General features: G+C 37.6%; 2 protein-coding genes across 5 annotated transcripts; both read right to left on the minus strand.

Moving 5' to 3' along the window:
* Positions 1–458: 458 nt before the first annotated feature.
* LOC311083719 (putative global transcription activator SNF2L2) lies at positions 459–10,481 on the minus strand. 2 transcript variants are annotated; one of them, XM_084115475.1, is made up of 7 exons: positions 10,272–10,481; positions 8,113–8,148; positions 3,242–3,471; positions 2,905–3,010; positions 2,428–2,529; positions 1,657–1,789; positions 459–1,419 (listed from the first exon to the last, which is right to left on the minus strand). In XM_084115475.1, exons 1-7 carry the CDS (start codon positions 10,323–10,325, stop codon positions 1,277–1,279), a joined length of 804 nt encoding a protein of 267 aa, XP_083971601.1. In that variant the 5' UTR covers positions 10,326–10,481; the 3' UTR covers positions 459–1,276. The 2 variants fall into 2 exon arrangements, with proteins under 2 accessions (XP_083971601.1, XP_083971602.1); XM_084115476.1 differs by lacking the exons at positions 8,113–8,148; positions 10,272–10,481 and adding an exon at positions 5,791–7,659.
* Positions 10,482–10,776: 295 nt separating this feature from the next.
* On the minus strand, positions 10,777–21,641 carry kank1b (KN motif and ankyrin repeat domains 1b). 3 transcript variants are annotated; one of them, XR_014606176.1, is made up of 13 exons: positions 21,485–21,626; positions 19,666–19,758; positions 16,424–18,874; positions 16,220–16,306; positions 15,271–15,358; positions 14,955–15,085; positions 14,774–14,861; positions 13,854–14,073; positions 13,364–13,418; positions 11,965–12,107; positions 11,671–11,871; positions 11,423–11,521; positions 10,780–11,319 (listed from the first exon to the last, which is right to left on the minus strand). XR_014606176.1 is itself a non-coding variant. In XM_084114124.1 (12 exons), exons 2-12 carry the CDS (start codon positions 19,700–19,702, stop codon positions 11,266–11,268), a joined length of 3,552 nt encoding a protein of 1,183 aa, XP_083970250.1. In that variant the 5' UTR covers positions 19,703–19,758; positions 21,485–21,626; the 3' UTR covers positions 10,777–11,265. The 3 variants fall into 3 exon arrangements, 1 of the variants encoding a protein (XP_083970250.1); XM_084114124.1 differs by lacking the exon at positions 13,364–13,418 and having other exon boundaries at positions 10,777–11,319; positions 13,854–14,026; XR_014606175.1 differs by lacking the exon at positions 13,364–13,418 and having other exon boundaries at positions 10,779–11,319; positions 21,485–21,641.
* Positions 21,642–21,840: the final 199 nt, after the last annotated feature.

Genomic DNA, 21,840 nt, shown 5'->3' on the forward strand with positions numbered 1-21,840 from the left:
TTATCCTGAGATTCTCTATACTGTGTGTCATCAGTTTTGCTATAATGTTTACTCATGGTTAAATGTGCTTGAGTTATGTTTGTGCTTTATGAATGAGATCATGGTTATATCTGTGTAAAAGGAGGGTATGTTGTGTAGATTTTTGCAGAAATCTAGAAAATTGGAATGCGTGTGAAAACAGGTGAAATGAATTAAACGTTTTTGAGAAATGATTCTTTGTTTTGAACTGAATGAATGGTTTGGGAAACTGTGCCAACTGAATCAGTTATAGTGTGTTAGCAATCGAGAAAAACTGTTAGAAAGCCAGATTACTAAATTACTAACATGAACTAGCATATTGTTGTATTGCTTAAAGTTCACAGTTTATAAAACCTGCTTTGAAGAATCCGAAGTCTGCCGTAAAACAGCTTTTGATTACTGACAAAGCAAGAGAAGAAATTGAACCTCATTAGGCCTGTGGTTTGATAAAAATGTTTATTTCAAGATGATGTCTCAAACCTTGCCCTTTTACATCATATAAACCACATACATTTTCATGTCAGAATCTGTCCACAAACACACAACTCTGCCATCCATCATAAACTGAACACACAAGCGTTTATCATCAATAGGTGCCTCTCTTTGAGGGCAGTATCTGATCTGTCACCAAAGAATACATTGCCATTATGCCCCAAGTTCCTCTATGTACAGATAGTTATGATCCTGTGAAAACTAAAGAGCGATAAAGAGCTGCTGGATAAAAAATCTGAACTTTTTTTTCTCAAAGATGTTGACAGGTAATGAAAGAAAGGGAAACGTACAAAGAGATGATGACAAAGTGCTCATAGTCACAAAAAACACAGATTAAAAATTCTCTGAAACAGAGACATAATAGCTTGCAAATTTAGCACAGCTTATCGCATTTTAAAAGATTGAATGCATTTTTTTTTTTTTTTTAAATGATCATACAATATCATACCACCATTTCCCATCCTTGGGGGGAAAAAGAATGTTTCCAGGCAGTCTGAACTTACAGAACTTCTTTACCATGATTTATCTGTTTTGGGTTTATGATTTATTTACATTATATAAATGCATGAAAACAATGCCAATTTGAAAATCCTCACTGCAGAAGCACTGCAATACTAATGTTGTTTTTAGAATAAAAAGGTTTTTATAAAGGTGTTTAAAGCAACCAATATAATGAGAGGTCAAATTTGGAGCAAATCCTTGAGCGAAACATCAAGGAAAATTGGACTGAAAATGGCATACAATATATGAGGCTGTCATTTGGGGTCTAATTCAATAGTCCTCTTGTGTTATTCTCACATTCTTGGCCAATGTCTTCATCACTGTTTGTGACCATCTCCTTTGGGCTGGAATTACTAGGATTGGTTTTATTTTTCTCCTTTTTTTTGTCCAGCTTGGGATTTGTCGTCTCTGAAACAGAAGCATTTAAGACAAAAACATTTTTACTTACATGATACCTTAAACACTTTATCCTTAATAATTTGAGTGATTTTGATTCATAGTCGTAAAAAGAGAGAGACTATTTCAAGCATTTATGTCTTTTTGGGTTGCACTGATTATCATCTATTTGCATCCGTCAGATTTCCACGTATTTTAATAAGCATTTTCTCTCAATCTGGACAAGGCAAAGCATGCGTTTTGAATTACCCTCTAGATTAAAATGATGGCCACCAATTGCTTCACTGCTTCCAACAGCATCATTGTCTTCCTCACTGAGTTCCACTATTCGCTGTCTTGCACTTTCAAAAACAGACTTCAAAACAATGGAGTCTTCAAAGATCTAAGATATAGAGAGACATTTAACGATCTCGATACAATTCATCCGCTATATTCACTGATAGAAACAGTTTTTTGCCTTGCAAAAATATTCAGACCCATTTATCACACTTGTTAACTGCTAAAGTAATTGTTTTAATGTTTAATGTGAATATTGACAACTAAAAAAGTGTTAAACCCCAAAATTCTGTCATCATTTACTCCCTCCTCAAGTTATTCCAAACCTGTATACATTTCTTTGTTCTGCTGAACACAAAGGAAGATATTTTAAAGAAAGTTTGTAACCAGGCCACTTTGGGGCACCATTGACTTCCATTGAAAAAAAAAATACTATGGAAGTCAACTGTTCAGTTTCCCACATTCTTTAAAATATCTTCCTTTGTGTTCAACAGAACAAAGAAATGTATACAGGTTTGGAACATAGATAGCTCAAAAGGTCATAGATACAGAAAATAAAACATCTGTGTAAACTTCTGCAACATAAAAAAAAATTAAAATACCAATGTGGTATTTTTAATCAAGTGAGAAAAGTTCAGGGTATACATACTATTGTAATGCAGAGAAAATGCAAAAGATTTTGAAATGTTTTTAGAAAGTATTTTTAAAGGATGAATGATCCAAGAACATGTTCTTCAGGCACACCTGAGATCCTTCCAGATTAAACGTCTGAGCGTTGTGACACATCTGCATGATATCCTTTTCCAGGTCTGCAATGCACCTGTATTTGTGATTACGCACTCTCTCCTGCATAAACAAAACCAGGATCAATTCAAAGTAATTAGTTTAAGAGAGCAGAAGACCGAAACAAAAGTCATTCATAAATTCCCTGCTTTATCCATTTCAATGCAAACACCTGCGGAACATTTAAAGTAATTATTATTATTATTTTTTTTTTTATCGAACCTGTAAAAATTCTGCCTCCTGCATATCACTCTAAAACCCAATCAGCAAAAACACACAACCTGTGTGACAAAAGCAAAATCAATGTGTTTTTTGAGCTGAAAGAGGTGTCAGTGATGTGGAGATAAGAATGGAAAAGAGTGAAGAATGGTCTGGTGGAAAAGGGAATGATGGAAGCAGAAGGTGAGATTTGTGTAATTGGTAACGATTCAAGTTCACCCTGATCCTCCTGAAGTCGACTGGCTTGCGGATGAGCTCGTAATACTCTGGCACCTCTTTTCTTGACGGCAGCTGGACAAAACCTTTACTGATCTGTCGGCCCAACCTGTAGAACGGAGGTGTATTCAAGAAAAGGCACAAAAAAAGAGCTGTTACGCATTTTATTGTGCTGTCTGACATGCTGAAGTACACGTGCACTGACCTGACTAAAGGGAAAAAGTATGAACTCAAAACTTTGTTGAAGTCTTTTGTAAATCGTCAAGTTTTAGCGTCACGATTTATTTGTCATGAAATAAAAACAGAACAACCGATTAAGTCTGTGTGTTTAAGTACTGACGTGTCCTTGTAGTTGATGACCATGTCTACGATGGTGTTCATCTGTTTTGTGAGCTTGGCAGGGTTGGGGGGCAGCTTCTCGGCAGGAGGGCGGCCCCGTCGCTTTTTTACTTTCTCCACCACCTCCTGACCAGTCTCAGAGCCCTGGTTGCCTTGTTGATCGCTTTTTCGTTTCTTCAAGTTGCTTTCCTCCTCCATAACCTCAGACACTCCGTTTTGGATAGCCTGAGACTGAGGAGAAGACATGATCCATGGGAACACTGTTGAGCACTACTGGGTGTGACAGAAATAGGGATTTGGACATGAACTGGAACTGAAAAGTATCCTCACTATGCACATTCTAAGATCAAAAATAAAATAATACCTTTAACTAAGAATTGTCTTGGTTCTCTTGAATAACCTGCTTAATGTTAGCCAGTTAACAAGAAAGAGAAGTGATTTTTTGTTAATTTTTCTTTTAGATAAGGTTAACTTTATAAGTATGAACTAATAATGAATAATTCTCATAGAGAGGATTTAATAATCTAGGTGACTGTTAACTTACTGTTCATTGTAAATTCATGTTCTTTCATAATACATTTAATAAAGATGTATAAATTATGTATAAATTAACCAAAATTAATAAATAAAATGGCTGTTCATTCATGGTACCTAATGCATTAACAAATGCAAAGTAAATAGCTACTGAGTTACAGTTTAGGACACGATTTCTAAAATTCTAGGATATAATGCATGTAAGAGCTATTCGGGACATTATTGTGCGAATTTTTATTAAATGCATGGCGCATGTGAATTTGCAACTCATTACAGTATATTCTTAAGACATATGGAGGGATTAATAATCATGGCAGAAGTTCATTTTAATTCCGTGTTTGGTTAGCTGTGTGCCATCGACATTATGCCATGGATTGCCACAAATAACACAGTTTAAAGATTTTCTGGCAATTCATGCACTATGAACATGTAGAAGTTTGCAGGAGTTAGGATATTTGCATTGGTGCATTTTAAACACGCTTAAAAATAGTTTCCAAAGGGGATTCGCTGCAACGAATACCATAGAAGAACTATTTTTGGTTAACCAAAGAAGTTTTCAGAACATGTTAATAATCTAAAGAACCTTTTGTGTAATGGAAAGGTTCAATGTTAAAAGCTTCATCACGGAACCACAGCTGTGAATAAAAGAATATTTATTTTTAAGAGTGAATAATAATCAAACCAAGATAGTTAACATTAAATAACTAAGCAGTTTAATAAACTTTCTGGCCTTTCATCCGACCACTTCCAGGTCCAAATTGACAGAGATCATCATTATCTTGGCTGTATGTCTCACCAGGCAAGATGCCTTCAATCTTCAGTGCCCTCTAACCTCCATTTAAATTTGATAAAGCATCACTTAGTTAGCAATATATTACGAGTTCTGTACAACACACGGGTTTTGGGGGAGGCAAGAGATGCTGGTACACTAAACTTCACTCCCATTGTGAATGAAATGATTGACGTTTACGACAATGCCCATCTCCGCCTGACATTACTTCACCATACACAGCGTCCACTGAACGTGTTCCAGTAAACACGAGACGAGGCTCCACGCCGCCGCTTATGAACATGCACACGCCTCACGTGTGAGAATAAGCAAAAGCATAATTCACTGTGTGTGTGCGCGCGCGCGCGCTGCCGAGTCTGTGTTTTACACAAAGGCAATTAAAGTGCAGTGATATTCCTGCCGTAGCAAGTGCTGGCGCAGAGAGCATATGAGAGGGATGAAAATATGAATTCTGAGTATGACGCTATGCGGGCAGCGCCATCCATTGATGTCTACATCAAACACACACACACGCACACAGAACGCTCTCAAATACTTAAAATGCAAAGAAATCAGACAAAACAATACGCAGATGTACTGAAGTGAGAGAACAGCCCCTCACAGTACGCGAGCATTTCATGCAAACGTCCTCAACACGGGCGTAAGAGAAATGTGAAAGCGCGAGAGCGCAGAGAAACACACGGAAAGCATTTATTCACACGTACCCCAGGGGACCATGTGGAAGGAAGGAGGCCTAATAATCAACAGCATAATAATGGAATGCAGAATGCACACACACACACACACACGCTTGCATGCACAGGCGCACAACTGAACCGCTGCACACAAAACATGCAGGGTGTTTGCAAAAAGCACATTCAGAAAAGTCTATATTTGGTGCAACATGCAAAAAAACAAACACCCCCCCCCCCCCCCCCCCCCCCCCCCCCCAAAAAAAAAAACCTTGTTACACTACACAAGCCTGTTCCCATAACCTCTAGAAAGAAAAAAAAAGAGGTGTCAGGACGCACACAACCGATTTGTCTGGGCAATGTTTTCCTTCAGCAGACACAGATCACACCTACACACACACACACATTCCCTCTCTCACTTTCTGTCTGTGTGCCCATGTGCTGAAGCCTGGTGTGATTGTGTGCTCTATGCAGGAGAGAGAGCAAGTGAGAAGGAGAGAGAGAGAGAGAGGGTGAGAGAGTGAGTGAGAGAGAGAAAGCAAGAGGGCGATTTACCTGACTGTGGTCTCCAGGCTGGCTCCAGTCTGGAGGAGAGAGAATTAGCAAACCAGCATTGCAGCGCGCAGCCAGTCTCTTCATCAGCTGATCACTCAAAACGCACAGCCCAAAAGGGGGGCGAAAAGCGCCCAGCTTTTCATACACAAATCAATTGCCGTTAGGATGTTGAGAGAGAGAGGGAGAGAGAGAGAGCAGAAAGAAAGAGAGAGAGAGAGAGAAAGGAGAACTGCGAGAAGCCTTTCTGTTAGTTTGTCCCCGTGGAAAGGCCTGCAGCTCGTTTTCCTCTCTCTCTCCCCCCCCCTCTCTCTCTCCTTTTCTCTCTCACTCACTGCATGTTTTAATATCGACTGTCGCAATCTGGTTTCTTTTCCTTTTTTCCTTTTCCCCTCTCCCTTTCTTTTATGCTCTTGTTCAGTCTTTTTTAAACGCCCCTCTGTTAAAAGAACCGGGCTCCATTTTTATGCTGTATGCAGATGGTTTTTTGCAAGCTTTTCTGACATCTTGTGAGGATTCCAGGGTAGTTAATATTGTGTTGCACACACTCTCAAACACACACACACACACACACACACACACACACACACACACACACACTGGCTAATGGCATGTTTGTATCTGCGTCTGGTAGCTTTTAAAACATAAAAGAGCGTAGAGATTCTGTTGAAATCATTTGGGGCTATAAATATTACCAGATAGTCTAAAACATAACCGTTTCTGTCTGCTTCCCATTGAGAATTGAGACATTTAACTTATAAATTAGCTTTACATTCAGCTCAAAGTCATGCCTTATACTTAATCATTTGTATGCTGTATTATTGTAGGGGGTCAGCAGTGTCATATATAGAATTCTATTCTTGGTCAAATATGATCGGTTGATGTCAGACCTGAGAGATGTAATGCTGTGCCTGAATTGGGACGGGTGTGAAAATGTGCTGAAATGAGATGTTATGCATTTTTATTCACTCAAGTCTGTTTATCAATAACTAAATAAATAATAGACAAAACAGACCTTGAGATAAAACTGATAAATTTGTGTCAGGGTCACATACACCAATAAAAAAAATTGACCACGTGTTTTGCATATTTCTACTAGAACTTTATCTTAACAGTATAGTATAACAGCAAATAAACTTTTTACAAGTATAGGTTATACTAGTAAGTAATATCCACTCTACATAATGCCATGTGCTATTTTGTAAACTGATTTTAAATTTATTATGAAAGTTCAGTTTAAAAAAATTGCCAACCTTTCCTATGAGGTGACATTGCCATCTGCCATCGGAGATCCCTGTATGGAGTCATATTCCTGCTTTTACTATTCTCCATCATTTTCATGAATGAAATGTGCCTCTCAAGTGTCCGTTTAAAATAAGATGCAGTTTTAAGATGCAACATTGTTCATGTATATTTGCCATGGCAACAGCTTCATTATAGAAGCCATTGTTTAATTAATCAAATAAGTTTATCAAATGTAATCAAATATCTGACAAGCTTCTGAGAAGTATTTAAATGTTGTTTGACCACGGAAGAGCAGATTATTAGTGTGCTGTGGTATGAAAACATGCTGTCATAATTTTACATTTCATATGCATGTTTTGCTATCAGGTCGACAAGGGCATTTCGGTAAAACATCTCAGGCGGTTACTATGGCAACACCACGTTTTACTGGCTGCAGACCGCACTGAGCTGTAATGCTATAGCATTTCATCACAAAACACAGACACACACTTTGTCGTACAGACACACTGAGCTGAACATTCTCAAACACAATGAGCCACTGAGCTACATAAAAATGAGCTAAAATCCACTAAAATGAACTAAAATAAGAGATGCAATGAAGTTGTAATTACATGCATGCATCTACAGTATATAAGTGATGTATCCTGTGTCTGTACTCCGACACAAAAACATGCACGCAAGACGTCATGTTACACAAAAGACAAAAAAGTAATCTTCTAACCTAACCTCAATTAATGCAGCCTTCTAAATTCATTTCTCACCACAAGATATTGTTTGCTGTCTTTTATCTGACAGCCATCTATTTTCCCTTTCAGTACAGCTGAACTGATTCTACATAACAAGCATTGAATATCAGCTGTTGTCATTTGTTATGCTCTCCTTATTCTTAAAGAAATGTGGCCTTCATTTTGTGAAGAATCTCTTTTATCATGTTAACAATTGCAAACATGATTGTCTAACCTCAAAAATGGGTGCAGACTGTCATTATGCAGCAGAATGCATTAATATCACATAGGATTTCATTTGAAAGATTAGTTCACACAAGAATGAATAAAAAAAAATCTGTCATCAGTTACTCACCTCATGTGGTTTCAAACCTGTAAGACTTTTTTTTTTCTGTGGAGCACAAAATAATTCGTTTTGAAAAATGTACTGGAGAATGCAGTTTACAATGAATGGGGAATTAATCCTCCAAGCTACTATCTATCTATCTATCTATCTATCTATCTATCTATCTATCTATCTATCTATCTATCTAACCTACATATATATATATATATATTTATATATATATAGGTAAAGTTTGGTTTGCGAGTAACCTCTCCAAAGATGTGGTATGCGGGGTTAAAAAGAGTAGATCAGTCTTGGCATAGGTTCACATTCACATCCAGACCAGTTTCTATAAAAAGCATTCTAAGCAACTGCATCAGTGTCTGGTGTGGGAGCTGCTCCCCTGTGAGCAGACACTAGCAGAGGCTGGTAAAATTAGCTCATCACCGGCTGTGCTAAGAAGGCCAGGTGTGTTTTCAAAAGTCACATGTCCTGTTCTTCGATCTACATTTTTTATTTTCATTTTCATTAGTCAAGTCAAGTCACCTTCATTTATAGGCTAGCGCTTTTTACAATTCAGATGCTTCAAAAGCATGCTACAGTGATAATAGGAAATGAATGCAACAATTGTTTTGGCTGTCGGCTACAGCAGCAGAAGAAAGTCATTGTCCAGTAAGTTTTTAAACTATTCATTTCCGTTGTAATCGTTAGTTATTAACTTAGGGGCCGCTTACACAACAGCGTTTTCAACTGAAAACAGAAAACTTTTAATGCGTTTTGGACGTTTATTTACATGACAACGGCGTTTTGGTGACCTGAGAACTTTTTTTTTAAACACGGCAGGCGTAACCTAACAAAAGTTATGCGTTTTAAAACGAAAACGCACTAGTGTAAACGTAGTTATTTCACAGTCTGCTCGGTAAGTTGGAACCTAATATGCTCTCGAGCCAAAATATGGTTTCAGTGAGTAGGCCTAGCCTACACATGGCTCGACGGTAGGAAAAATAAACCAATTTTTACACGTTTTTTCTTCATTAATCAAAGTGTGTCGATGTGATTAAAAATCAACATATCACATATTTTAAATTGATGCCTGTTTGTCATGTAGCCTATAATAGCTACACCGACCAATCGTCATCTGACACAAGTTCAAATTTCATTGGACAATGTGAAGTGGAATGGTGACATAAAATGACTTTATTATATTACCATTTTTTATAATTATGCAGCAATAGTAGGCCTATATATATAATAGTATGTACAGTACAGGTAAAAAAATCTGTAGACATTACTATTTTTTTCAAATGTTTTTAAAGAAGTATCTTTGCTCATCAAGCCTGCATTTATTTGATCAAAAATAGCCTACAGAAAAAAAAATATTACAATGTAAAATAATGGTTTTCTTTTTTAATATACTTTACAATATAATTTATTTCATTGTCACATGATCCTTCAAAAATCATTCTAATATGCTGATTTATTATCAATGTTGTAAACAGTTACGCTGCTTAATATTTTTTTTTTTGGAACTTGTGATACTTTTTTCAGAATTCATTGTTGAATTAAAAAATGTAAAAGAACATAATTGAATTCAAATGGAAATTATTCTTTAAGTCTTTACAATCACTTTTTATTTTTTATCAATTTAGCACATCCTTGCTGAATATAATTTGCCTATTCATTTCTTTCAAAAAAGAAAAGAAAAAGAAAATTACCCCAAACTTTTGAACGGTATATATATATTGATACAAAATATTTATATTTTAAATAAACGCTGTTCTTTTTAAAGTTTTTATTCATCAAAGAATCTTGAAAAAAGTATAAAAGGTAAAAAGAAAGAAAATCATAATTTTAAATAGTAATATATCACAATATTACAGTTTTTTTCTGTATTTTAATCAAATAAATGTATGCTTGATGAGCAAAAGAGACTTCTTTCAAAAGCATTAAAAATAGTAACGTGTCCAAACTTTGACCGGTACCAATACTTACTTTGACCGGTATAAGCCTAGGCTAGCCTACTATATATCCCTTTTTTCTCTTTACATTTGAGCCCCTGAGTCCCCGTAGAGCCGCTGCTATAACACGCTACTATGACCCCTTGTTATAACACTCCCCTCTCACCCCTAATGTTTAATTACCAGCATAGACTGTAACAAATAGATGTTTACATGGTAATATTATGGTACCTGCTGTCGTTCACCGCATATGCAGGTGTTGAACTTGATGAAGACCTTCTTCATCAATGCCAAACAATAGATTGCAGGTTTGTTTTTTTAATAATTGTAGGTAAATCCACTTCATCCAGCGCTCTTATTGTTCTCTGTCCTGTTAACCGTCTCACGGAGTGAGAAACAATTAATTGAGTCCGTGATTGAGCTGTCCGAATGATTTAGACTGAATCGCGAAACGATTCAGGTCCTTAACCAGTTTGTCCGATTCATTTGAAAAAAATTAATAATAATAATTCATTCATGAATGATCACTGTAGTTTTTTTTTTGTTTTTTTTACCCATAGGTTATTCCAACTGTATTATGAATAATAATAACAATAATTATATTTTTGGCAAATTTGTTCCTCAGAGATGCAAAATTTTTCACCTGCAGTTCAGCTTTTCGTCATTAGATGGCATAACTGTTCAGATCTAAAATACTACAAGATAGGTAATGCAATTTTTTAAATAAACACAAGGTGGTGATGTAAGCACATATTTATTTACGTATATATGAACATGAATCATGATATTTACATTTAATTCATTTTTATAAAGAGTTGCTAAAATCTAGATTTTAGATTTTGAAATGCATAGAACAAGTGGAATATATATTACAAGAAATTAAATCAAGCTTTTAAAAGTAAAATCAATTGTATACAGTATCATAAAATGCATACAATTTATATATTACCTAAAATGAAGACATAAAACTGTTCTGACATGCAGTTTCCTAAGTATAACAGTTGAATTTAAAATATAGTTTTTTATTAGTAAACTGCATAACATTTTTATATTTGAGAAAGATAACTGCCAACAGTTAGTGCACTGCAATTTTAGAACTACTGCTCTCTTTAATATTACATTTGTTTGAAGAGATAATGTGTAATATTCATCTCAGTCATATGATTGAACAGGTTGTTCAGAGGGGATGTATGAACAGATGAAGAGCGCATGGGAAAATGTTATATTAATCAGAAAAGCTTATGCGTGAAGCGGGTGGAGTCTTGCTTCGAGGGGATCCCTGTGGATGAGCATGAAAACAGTTGTGCTGCTAATTTGAGTAATTGGTAACATAAAATGAAATGCTATGAGAGAGTACAGGCATAGATAAGAAAGAGTCATACCCTAGGTTGGCTCTTTGAGTAGTTGACATGGGCATAGAGGAGCATAGCAATGTCTTTGTGTCCGGCCTCCAGAGCTATAGACAGAGCAGTGCTCTCATCCTACCAGCACACAGACACAAAACATACCAAACAAAAACACAGACACAAATGTCATAGACACATTTAAACAAGAACACACATTTAAATCACAAACGGGAAGAATAATACACATTAAATCTTTTCTGTCAGATATCCATGTGGTTACTCACATTGTCAGTCAGTGTGGCATCACAGCCTGGCTGGGCCAGTAAGAGTTTGACAATGTCAGCATGGCCGTGTTCACCAGCACACATCAGAGCGGTTGACCCCTCATCATCCTGGATGTTGACCTCTGCCCCCGCAGCCAGTAGAGCCCGGACCATATCTATACGCCCATGACTGACTGCTAGCATGAGAGCGGTCTGACCAGCCTGTGAAGAAAATAGGCCAGTAAACACAAAAGAATACTCTTAGGGAGAAACAGTTTTCTTAGTTTAAATACTCATATAAACTGAGACAGATACCTGGCTGGCCTTGGCATTAACATCGCCTCTGCTGAAGAGTTCTTGCACCACCATCATGTCTTCTTTTGCTTCCACGGCAGCCAGGGAGGCAAGCATTATGGGAGTATAGCCAGCCTTATTCTGATGATCAATATTACACACTCCTGCATGAGAAGGAATCAAGACCAAATTATCCATCTAGTTTGTCCACAAAACATTACAGTTTATTTAAACTGTGCTCAAGAAACAGATGCATTTAACACTCTTTCTGTGTCTAGTCTCTGAAATCTTGGATAAACATTTATATTAAACAAACCACAACCATTCAGAGGGTCAGTACAATGTATAAATGTTTTTTAAAGAAGTCTCTTATTCTCACCAAGACAACATTTATTTGTTCAAACATACAGTATGAACAGTAATATTCTGAAATATTATTACAATTTAAAATGGGAAACACCTTATTTTAAAGTTTCATTGTTACATATGTTACATGTAGTTACTATAGTAATAACTATTACAAATTGCATGCAAATAACCCCTAAACAAAATACATGTAGTTACTTACAGGCACAATATGTAAGTTTTTAGATTAAAATATCCAAAAATCTCTAGAACAATGTTATATATTTTGTTAACTTGTGTACTTACATTATCCCAAATGTTTCCAACATTTTAAATCCAGAGAAATCAGCTATTTTAACCAGGACACAGACCGTGTCCATGTGTCGCCTGTCAATGATGTCATATCCGCGCTACCCTTGAGTTCCGTAGAAACCATGGAAACACCAAAGACGCTTTATGTTATGCGTTTTATTAGACAGGTGAGCAACTGTTTGGATACATTTATGAACAGAAAACGAATCACTGTTATATAGCTGTAACACGGTTAGTCTTATTGTATCAATAGGTTGTTTTCTTGATTTACCACGACTCACGAGTACCATGTTTTTACCTCAGAGACACTATTTTGTCAGTGGCTAACATAGCATAATCAGAAGAGCTTTCTCCATTCTCTAAAATTAACTGCATGTCATTTAGCAACAAAAGTCATCCAGTTTTTATTAATATGACATTCTAATATCGAACTAGATTACTACAGTGCAACAGGTGAAGAGTCAAGACGACAATTCCCAAGATTCCACGCTCAGTCACGGCGTCATCAAGCTACGCCTTTGTTTTGAATAAGCAACCTCAAGAGGTGAAAATTACATATTGTGCCTTTAATATTACTCGGTACTTAAATGTATAATTACAGTGTAACAAAGACACCTTAAAACAAAGTGTAACCAATAACTGTGTTCTATTTTAATATATGTTAAATACTAATTTATTCCTGTAATGGAAAGATGTCTTTACTGTGACTTTTGATTAATTTAATTAATTAAAAAACAAACAAAAAAAACAAACAAATACTGACCACAAACTTTTGATCGACAGAGTAATGTTTGGTTGTGAAATATTCAATGCAGATCCTGCAAGCATATTAGTAATACAGCTAAATTAAGGTATAGAGAAGTAACAAACAGAGAAGTTTAATCTGGTGTGCTACTTCACATTGGATTAATTAAGGATTATGTGTTAACCCACCTTATTTTTAATGTAACAGCAGCACAGCCATTTGTAAATTGAATGTGTCTGACTTCCGGTGTCATCTGCTTCCAGTTATTTGTAGCTGTTCAAAACAGCTTGTTATGCTGCTTGATATTGCAAACTGGTAATTCTTACCATATAATTTTATGTATTGTCATGGTTATAAACTCACTGGTTTGTAGCACAAATAGTTGTAGTGCACTTTGTTATTCTTCTAGTTATTTAACTATAACGGCTAATGAATCAGAAGTCTCGAACATTCACAGAAAATAGCTTACTTCTGCACTGAAAAATAAGGTGGATAGGTTTCAGGGTACCTGCAGCAAGTAGAATCTTTACTACGCTGAAATTAGAGTGAGACACACTGTAGTGAAGGGCTGTGTTGCCATTTTGGTCAGCCATGTTGGCCACATAGCACAGCACATCTGGCGAGACATGGCGGCAAGCGAAGAGGAAGTCCTCCACCATCTGTGGACATGCCCTCTTCTGACTGGACACACAGAACCACTCCTGCTGCACTGTGCTTAGACAGGAGCGCTTTTGCAAAGACAAACAGATCAAATGCAGAAAAAACAAATCAAAAAGTTGGGTAGAGTATTCGTGTAAACTACATGGACACTTTCTAGACATACTATGCCAAGAACAAAATGACACCGAATAAATGAATGCAGGCGTCACAAGCAGGCTTTAACACAAACAAAATACAGCAACGCTATAATTTTAAACTTCCCAAATCCCACAGAGTACCGAACAATCTGATCTATATGCCAGTGGGTAATTATGGGAGGAGGAGAAGACTGAGTAAACATAGAAAACATCAACAACTGAGCTTTTTTCCGACTGTGAAATGCAGCGCCACAATACATCATAAACTAAGTTTGGTTTGCCCTTCTTTTGCTTTCCTGTTGTTGAGTTATATATTTTTGAACCTTGAGAATTCAGTCCCACATGTTGTTGTTGTGTGTGACAAAGCGACCGGAAAAAATAGAAGCCACTAACAATGTAGGTGAAATGAATAATTACAAAGCAAAATAGAAACAAGCCTATTAAAAAATAGTGATTCAAAGTATTGGAATCCATCTCTGATAATAAAGGACATACAAAACACATTCATACAATATGCTGTAAATGTTACAGACACTTCTTAGAAAGCAGATGCAGAGTATAGAAAAATACACGGAAATGGTAAAAGAACTGACATTAAAAGACAGATCTCAGTTATTGTTCTGTAACTCACCAGTTCTCTGTTGGATATGACCTTGCTACCATTAAGGTGAACCTCCAGAGTTTGGCAGGCAGAAAGCATCTTCTCACTAAATATATACCTATACAGTAGAAAACCAATGTACCATGATAAGTTTGGCTGAACAGTTTCATCTTGCACTGAAAAAACAAAACTTGTTATTATGAGCATGAACCTTTCGTTTCTTTAGGAATCTTCACTTTATCTTTGGTGCTGCCCTCTTTCTCTCTCTTTTCTCTTTTTTTCTTCTCTTCATTTTCAGAATCGCCACCCTCAGACAAGAGGTCCACAATACCTCTCTGTGTACTGTATATTGACAGACAGAGAGAGAGATGTACAATTAAATGTACAATGCATATAGCAAAGTATATTATTCAAAAAGACATGCAATACACAACCAATCTGGTAAAAGAGCTCTAGCTCAACAAAACAATGAGACACTGAGCTGAATTTATTAGTAATTTAACCTAGTAAAGAAAACCTTTATTTACCCTAGCGATGCAGTCGTAGGGTTCGTACTATCTGTGGTGCTTTTCCTTTTCATGATAGACCTAAGACAGCGGTCATCACTGGGTGAGCCTGAAGGAAATGGATAAAGGATAAAAACAAATTTGCATAGAGTTGATGTTCATCCCTCTTCTTTGGAACTAATATATATTAAGAAAAGAAGCTCTGTGGAAGGGAATCATCATATTTGCGGGTCCTTGACATGAAGAAGCTTGAAAACCCCAGAAAAAATTACCTGGCCCTGGCTTGTAATGACATCAACTAAGCACACACACACTTCTTTATACACCAAAAACACCTGCTAAAGGCTCTTTTTTCTTTAATAAGGACTTCTGATAGACAAGCACTCCTGCCTTTCAGAAACCATGCACAGCGCAGGCTTCCAGTGTGGATGTTATTCATGTCTGTGTCTGCCACATACCAAGGACATTAGAGCATTCCACAAACCAACAGCAGCCCAAATATTCTAAGTGTAGGGCTTATTCAGCCAAAAGACAAACCAGAGAGAGAGAGAGAGAGAGAGAGAGAGAGAGAGAGAGAGAGAGAGAGAGAGAAGAGAGAGAGAGAGAGAGAGAGAGAGAGAGAGAGAGAGAGAGAGAGAGAGAGAGAGAGAGAGAGAGAGAGAGAGAGAGAGAGAGAGAGAGAGAGAAGAGAGAAGAGAGAGAGAGAGAGAGAAGAGAGAGAGAGAGAGAGAGAGAGAGAGAGAGAGAGAGAGAGAGAGAGAGAGAGAGAGAGACGAGAGAGAGAGAGAGAGAGCTATTTTCACCTCCTGTTCAAATTCCACAGCAGAAAGATTGCTCTGAAAAAAGCCTCCTCTTTTCTGCTTATTTTTGTATCTTACATGCACTTCTTTGTCGGGTGGAGTCATTTTGACCAGGATGAAATACTTTTGCTTGCTAACTTGAGTTACCTTTGACACATGTAAATACAAACCATGAAGAGCAGCGGACATCTGCAATTCCATTTGATTCTTCTGTTTAACCATTGTAGTCTCATTTGATGACTGGCTTTGTGCAGTGACTGGAAATTAGAAAGAAAATGAAAGAAAGCAATTAGCTGAAACCGCATAAAGCATCTAAATCTAAATTGGACCAAAATGCTTTTAAAAGGTAGATACACAAATATACACATCCTTACCTTTAACTTGTTCATCTAAGTGACCGTGGGACTGGAGAGTGACCCCATGTTTTGACCCAGGGTGGCTGTCGGTTAACAGGTCCTGTTGTTCTTTAAGTAATTTCTGCATGCGATCTATATAATGATCAAGTCCAGGCTCAGTCTGCACAAACATCTGACCCTCCGTGTCGCGTATCCTCCCATCCCCCACTTCCACGCCGATGCTACGTGTCTTGACCGGATCTGGTAGACGGGATGGACCACATGCAATGTTTCGTGTATGGAGACCAATGAGGATATTCTCATTGATATTTGCCATTCCGACACCAACATCTCGTGTTATCACATTAGGGACAGCAGGGGTGTTTGTGTCTCTACCTAAGCATGTTGTGGTTCCAACAGAGTGCATCTGAACAGCAGCCATTCGGTCGCAAACCTTCCCATCCCCAACCGCCAAAGATCGAGTGATCGTGTGTGCTGTGTTGGTATGTCTTTCCCTGGTGAGTGTGTGCTTTGTGTTGGTGCTGGCTTCAGAGATACAGGCCTGCAAAGTGCTGGTGCTGCGCGAGACGGTGCAAAAGGCTGTGCTGGTACGCTGTGACAAAGTCTGTGGGATTGCCATTACACTAAAGTCAACGCTTCGCACTGGGTCAGTGACAGTTCCTTGGGAAATTAGCGATTTGACAGCTATGACATCCATGTCGACCGTGCAGTCACCACAGCCCACCGTTTGGTGGGAAATGTTCTTCTTCTTCTCAACTGTCTCCAAAGTAATTGTGGCAGTGTCACACATGTACATTGTTGTCCCAACACCTTGATTTCGTGTTGCTGCACGCTTGCTTCCAACACATTGATCTTTTCGCTCCACTCTTTGGCGTATTTCCCACTCTTCCATAGGTGTATCTGGGCCAGATGAAACAACCCTCACCTCCGGTTTGCAGGAGACTCCAACAGCAATGGAAATCTGCTCTAGTCCTCCCCCAACAGCAGAATGCACAAGGTTGGTGTGGTTTCCAACCCCAAGAGTGCGAGTTCGCAACCCGGTCTGGGTTGCGACGCAGTTCACCTGTGGTTGTGCGGAGGAACTCTTGTCGGCATGGTTTCTCGCTTCTGCTTCCCGCAGTTCACTTCTTAGCTTGCCCATTTCTGCCTTGAGCATTGCTTCTTTAAGCTCAGCCTCCAGTATCTGAACCCGGTCACTTAAATGTTGGATGGTTTGCTGTTGCAACTCTGTATCTGCTTCTTCGTTGGATACAACCCCCAGCATAGTCTCAGTGACACTGACAGCCACTGACTGAGTCTCAGGTTTTGCACCAACAGCAACATCCTTACAAAAGTTTAATTTGTGTTGATGAATAACATCAACTTCATCAATGGACCTATCATCTCCAACTGCAACAGATTTTTGATCTCTCGTCTTGAAGGCAGAGGATTCAAGACGTGCATCTTGGATCTTCCTTTCAAGCAGTTGCATTTCAACACTAAGCTGTTGAAAATCCGTCAGACCAGAGATGGCACCGTGCTCCCAACCCTCTATCGCTGGTTTGCTGCTAAAATCTTTGTCAATGATAGAGCCTGATTTTTGATCTTCATCTTGCCTCTTGACCAAGGCGGTCAGTTGTCTCTTTTCTTCCTGCAAAACAGAAATCTTCACCTGTAGGACAGGAATGGCCTTTACTTGTTCCTCCAGGTCCTTTAACCTTCGCAAAGCAGCTGCCATCTGATCCCTGACCATCTGCAGGTGGAGTGGGCTCACACCGCTCACTGGAGATGCTCGGCCAGAGCTTGAGGGGCTGATTTTAAGGGTGTTCCCCAATAACAAGGAACTTTGTCGGGGCTGGTCTAGGACTGTCATCTTAGCACCTTGATTTAGGGCACTCCAGCTTGTATACGGAGATAGGGTACCACTAGAGCCAAGACCACCAAAACTGGCCAGTCTACGTCGTGGCTGTGGTTCTGGAGGTCCTTGCTGCGACGAGCCTTTCTCGTGTTCCAGACGTTTGCATGTTTCAATCAAAGTTTTTTCCACTAGAGGATTTGGTTTGGTTGGGGTAGGACGTTGTGTGGCTGGGGCAGACGTCCCATCTACATACCTCTGAGAGGTGACTAGGTCTTGAGGGACCTCAGGTCTTGGACAGGAGGATTTAGGTTTGGAATGGGGAAGTGGGGGTCTTCTTCTGTTGACAGAAGAAGAGGAAGAGGATGAAGACGGAGACGTTTTCTTGGCTTCATCACTGCTCACTGAGGACAAAGACTCCGAAGAATTCCAGTGTGTGGGGTTTAAGATGCGTTGCGACTCAGAGGCAGCGTTTGCCGCTCCGGGTCGCTTGTTAAAATGCAGCCGTCGAATGGTGTCACTTCGCTCAATATCATCCACGTATTTAACAAAGTCTAAGTCGAGCTGGTACCCGTATGGTGTATCGATGCTGAATGGGCTACTCTGAAAATTGTCAGCAGTGATCTCACTCCAGTCTGTTTAAACAAAGAAAACCAAATTATTTTGGTAGAGGAGATTGGAGAGTTCATATTCAAAGTTCATATTTATAAAGTGAATGTCTACTTTTTTGTGAGTAAAACTGTTCAATAATAAGATAAAAATATACTTCCAAGCCAAGAACATGAAAATGTATGACTGTGGACTGTTTATAACTAACATGCCTGAAAACACTATTTAAAATCACAGAATGAAACTGAGACGGAAAGAAAAAGATGAAAAATATTTCGAAATTCAGAATAAAATAGTACATACATATACTTCATATTCACAGCATTGCAGGCACATTTCAAGTGGTGACATTCTCAGCTTTCAAAATGTATCTGATTTCCATAAAAATATGCATTCCTTACTAAAAAAAAAATCAGCAGCAAATGTCTTTCAAAACAAAATAAGGCTTAACTTTCTTACCTGCAGATTAGAATTTTCACCAAAATGAAAATGTTGTAGACACAGGAAAAAAAGTTCTAGTAAAGTTTGTTCGCTTTCTCCTCTCTGCCCTTGTCTTACTCATTCTGCTCTCCGCTTCCAGGCCTTCAGTCTCTTATTTTGTTTCTCTCCTCCCACTGCTTTTTTATTCTCTTTCTCTTTCATCAACTCAAGCATTCAAAAACTTTTCTATTGAAAAGTAAAAAACCTTTACACTGAAAAAACTTCCAAATAAATAAAGATATCCCCCTGCATTCAGAAACTGGCAGCATGCAAGTCAAAACCATTTTATTATAATTTATATGTAATTTAAGAAAACTGCAGAGTTGCTGATTCTTACCTTGTTGATTCAGGTGGAAGTGTGTTTTCTGAGTCATGGCAGCTTTTTATAGACGATACCACCACTAAAATGTCTTTCTCAGCAGTGGAAACACTAGAAAAAGCAAAAACAGACAAGAGTACATTAAACATATCACCTAAGACATGTTTAGCTGAGAAACTGTATTATACTACATCAAGGACACCGCTAATAATCTAAATTGTTATAATAATAACAACAATAAACTGGTACATTTAGGGTTGTGTTCAAATTGCTAATTTTATTCCATGTATCAATTTAAAATTCATGCCACTTAGATTTAAAAAAAATAAAATAAAAATATTTTGCGTCTGGTTATTTGTGGTTAACAGATAAAAGTAAGGGAAACCTTTCAATCATGAACCTCACATGATTTATCTTTTCATATACTGCCCCCTACTGAAGATAACGGTAAGCAGTCTCATGTAGATCTGCAATACATCACCTGAAAAAAGAGAGGCTGAAAAAAACATAAAGGGATTTGGATCTTTTGAATGAACTTGTTTGAATGAATCAAAAACTTTATATTATTTAAAATATATCCTTTTGTGTTACATGGAAAAAAGAAAGTCAAAAGGGTATGGAATGACATGAGGGTGCGTAACTCATGACATTTTTTTTTTTTTTTTTTTTTATAAGACAAACTGTCCCTTTAATGCATAGTTTTTACAGTTTCTGCAGCTGCAAGCAGGAGTTAGAGCTTAGTGACACACAACAACAAGCAAAACCATATGTGTCTGCCACATAATGTCAAAATTCCATCTGATTAAGGAAAGGAAGAGGGGGAGAAACCATGCAAACCAGGAGAAGCTTACACTGTCACTGCAGACAGATATCTGAAACATGAGACCTGCATTGTGTCAGCTGAATTGCTTGGCAGTGAGAGGACATGGACACATCGACACAACACGCACGAACGGACACACACTGATCCATGAACACACACGTATATGAACAAAGGCTTTAGGGCATAAAGTAAAACTGAGAATAACAACCAAGAAAATGATTGATGAAAAAGAGAAAAGGAGATAAATAATTTAGAATTATTTTTTTTTGTTACAAATGTTTCGTTTTATTTGTTTTTTACTGCAGAATAACAAATGTGACCTGAAATAACTACTAATTGATTAATAATTTGTGCATCTAATATACATATAATTAGCACAAAATGTCCTTTATTATAGTACAAAATATACTTAACAGACTATGGAAACACAAAAAACAAAAATAAGTTTGATTACTAAATATAATAAAATGTCCATGTTGTTGACTGTTACACACTAACAGAACAACTACATTTTTTTATTTATTCCATATGTTGGATCCTTAAATACAAACAAGGGATGTTTTGTTGGAATTCAATGAAAGAGGATAAACCAATCTGGTTAGGTTTACTGGAAGTAGCATTCTCAAGATTTACTTCGTTTTAAGAGGGAAATATGTGTGCATTAATGGATATAATCTGCTCCTGGTACAGCCCAGTATATCTTCGGCTTACTGGATTACACACTGCCTGGAGACTAGCTGTACCACATCCTCAACAAATAGCACAGGCCATTTAACATTCTTGTAAACATAACTAATAAAGTGTATTTTGGTAGCACTAATAAATACTCCACCTTAACTTGTTTTAAAAATGTTTTAAAACATTTCTATGAAACATTATTGTTATTTACATAGGCTACATGTCATGTCTGCAGCAAAATATTCTTAGACCTTCCAAAGTGACAACAAATGCAGTGAATGACTTCAATAAGATATCCTTATCTACACTGTGCAGGTGAGTCTGTTGTTTACATACCAGAGCGAAGCGCAACTTCAGAGATGAACTGCGTTTCTTCTGCGTTTACATCTGAACACTTTTGTTTATCTGGAAACAGTGCTCCCGTAATGAATGCTTAGCGTAAACAGCCAGTCCTTGAGTAACTTTACCATGCTGTTCTGCATGCGCATGGAGGAGTTGCTGCTTACGCCATGACGCACTACGGCAGGTGTGCAGTATAGGCTAAAGTTACTACTTTTACTATTTTTTTTTCCTGCCATATAAAGAAAAACTAAGAGTAGTATGCTAGTTCTAAAATATAATAAAATATTGAAAACAATTATACTAAACATAGGCTAAAATAACTACATGCATGGTTACGAGCCATTTATTTG

The sequence above is a fragment of the Abramis brama genome (genome assembly GCF_963993115.1).
Source record: "Abramis brama genome assembly, chromosome: 5".
In the NCBI taxonomy this organism is placed as follows: Eukaryota; Metazoa; Chordata; class Actinopteri; order Cypriniformes; family Leuciscidae; genus Abramis; species Abramis brama.

Coding starts and splice junctions, on each gene's coding strand:
- LOC311083719 (XM_084115475.1), bottom strand. CDS start 10,325: ATGAAGAAGGTCTTCATCAAGTTCAACACCTGCATATGCGGTGAACGA. Junction 8,149..10,271: donor TATGCGGTGAACGACAGCAG/GTACCATAATAT, acceptor TGTGCTCCACAG/AAAAAAAAAAGTCTTACAGG. Junction 1,420..1,656: donor CCATCATTTTAATCTAGAGG/GTAATTCAAAAC, acceptor CTTCTGTTTCAG/AGACGACAAATCCCAAGCTG.
- kank1b (XM_084114124.1), bottom strand. CDS start 19,702: ATGACTCAGAAAACACACTTCCACCTGAATCAACAAG. Junction 15,359..16,219: donor GATGTCCGCTGCTCTTCATG/GTTTGTATTTAC, acceptor CATTTCCTTCAG/GCTCACCCAGTGATGACCGC. Junction 11,872..11,964: donor TTAATGCCAAGGCCAGCCAG/GTATCTGTCTCA, acceptor TTTTCTTCACAG/GCTGGTCAGACCGCTCTCAT.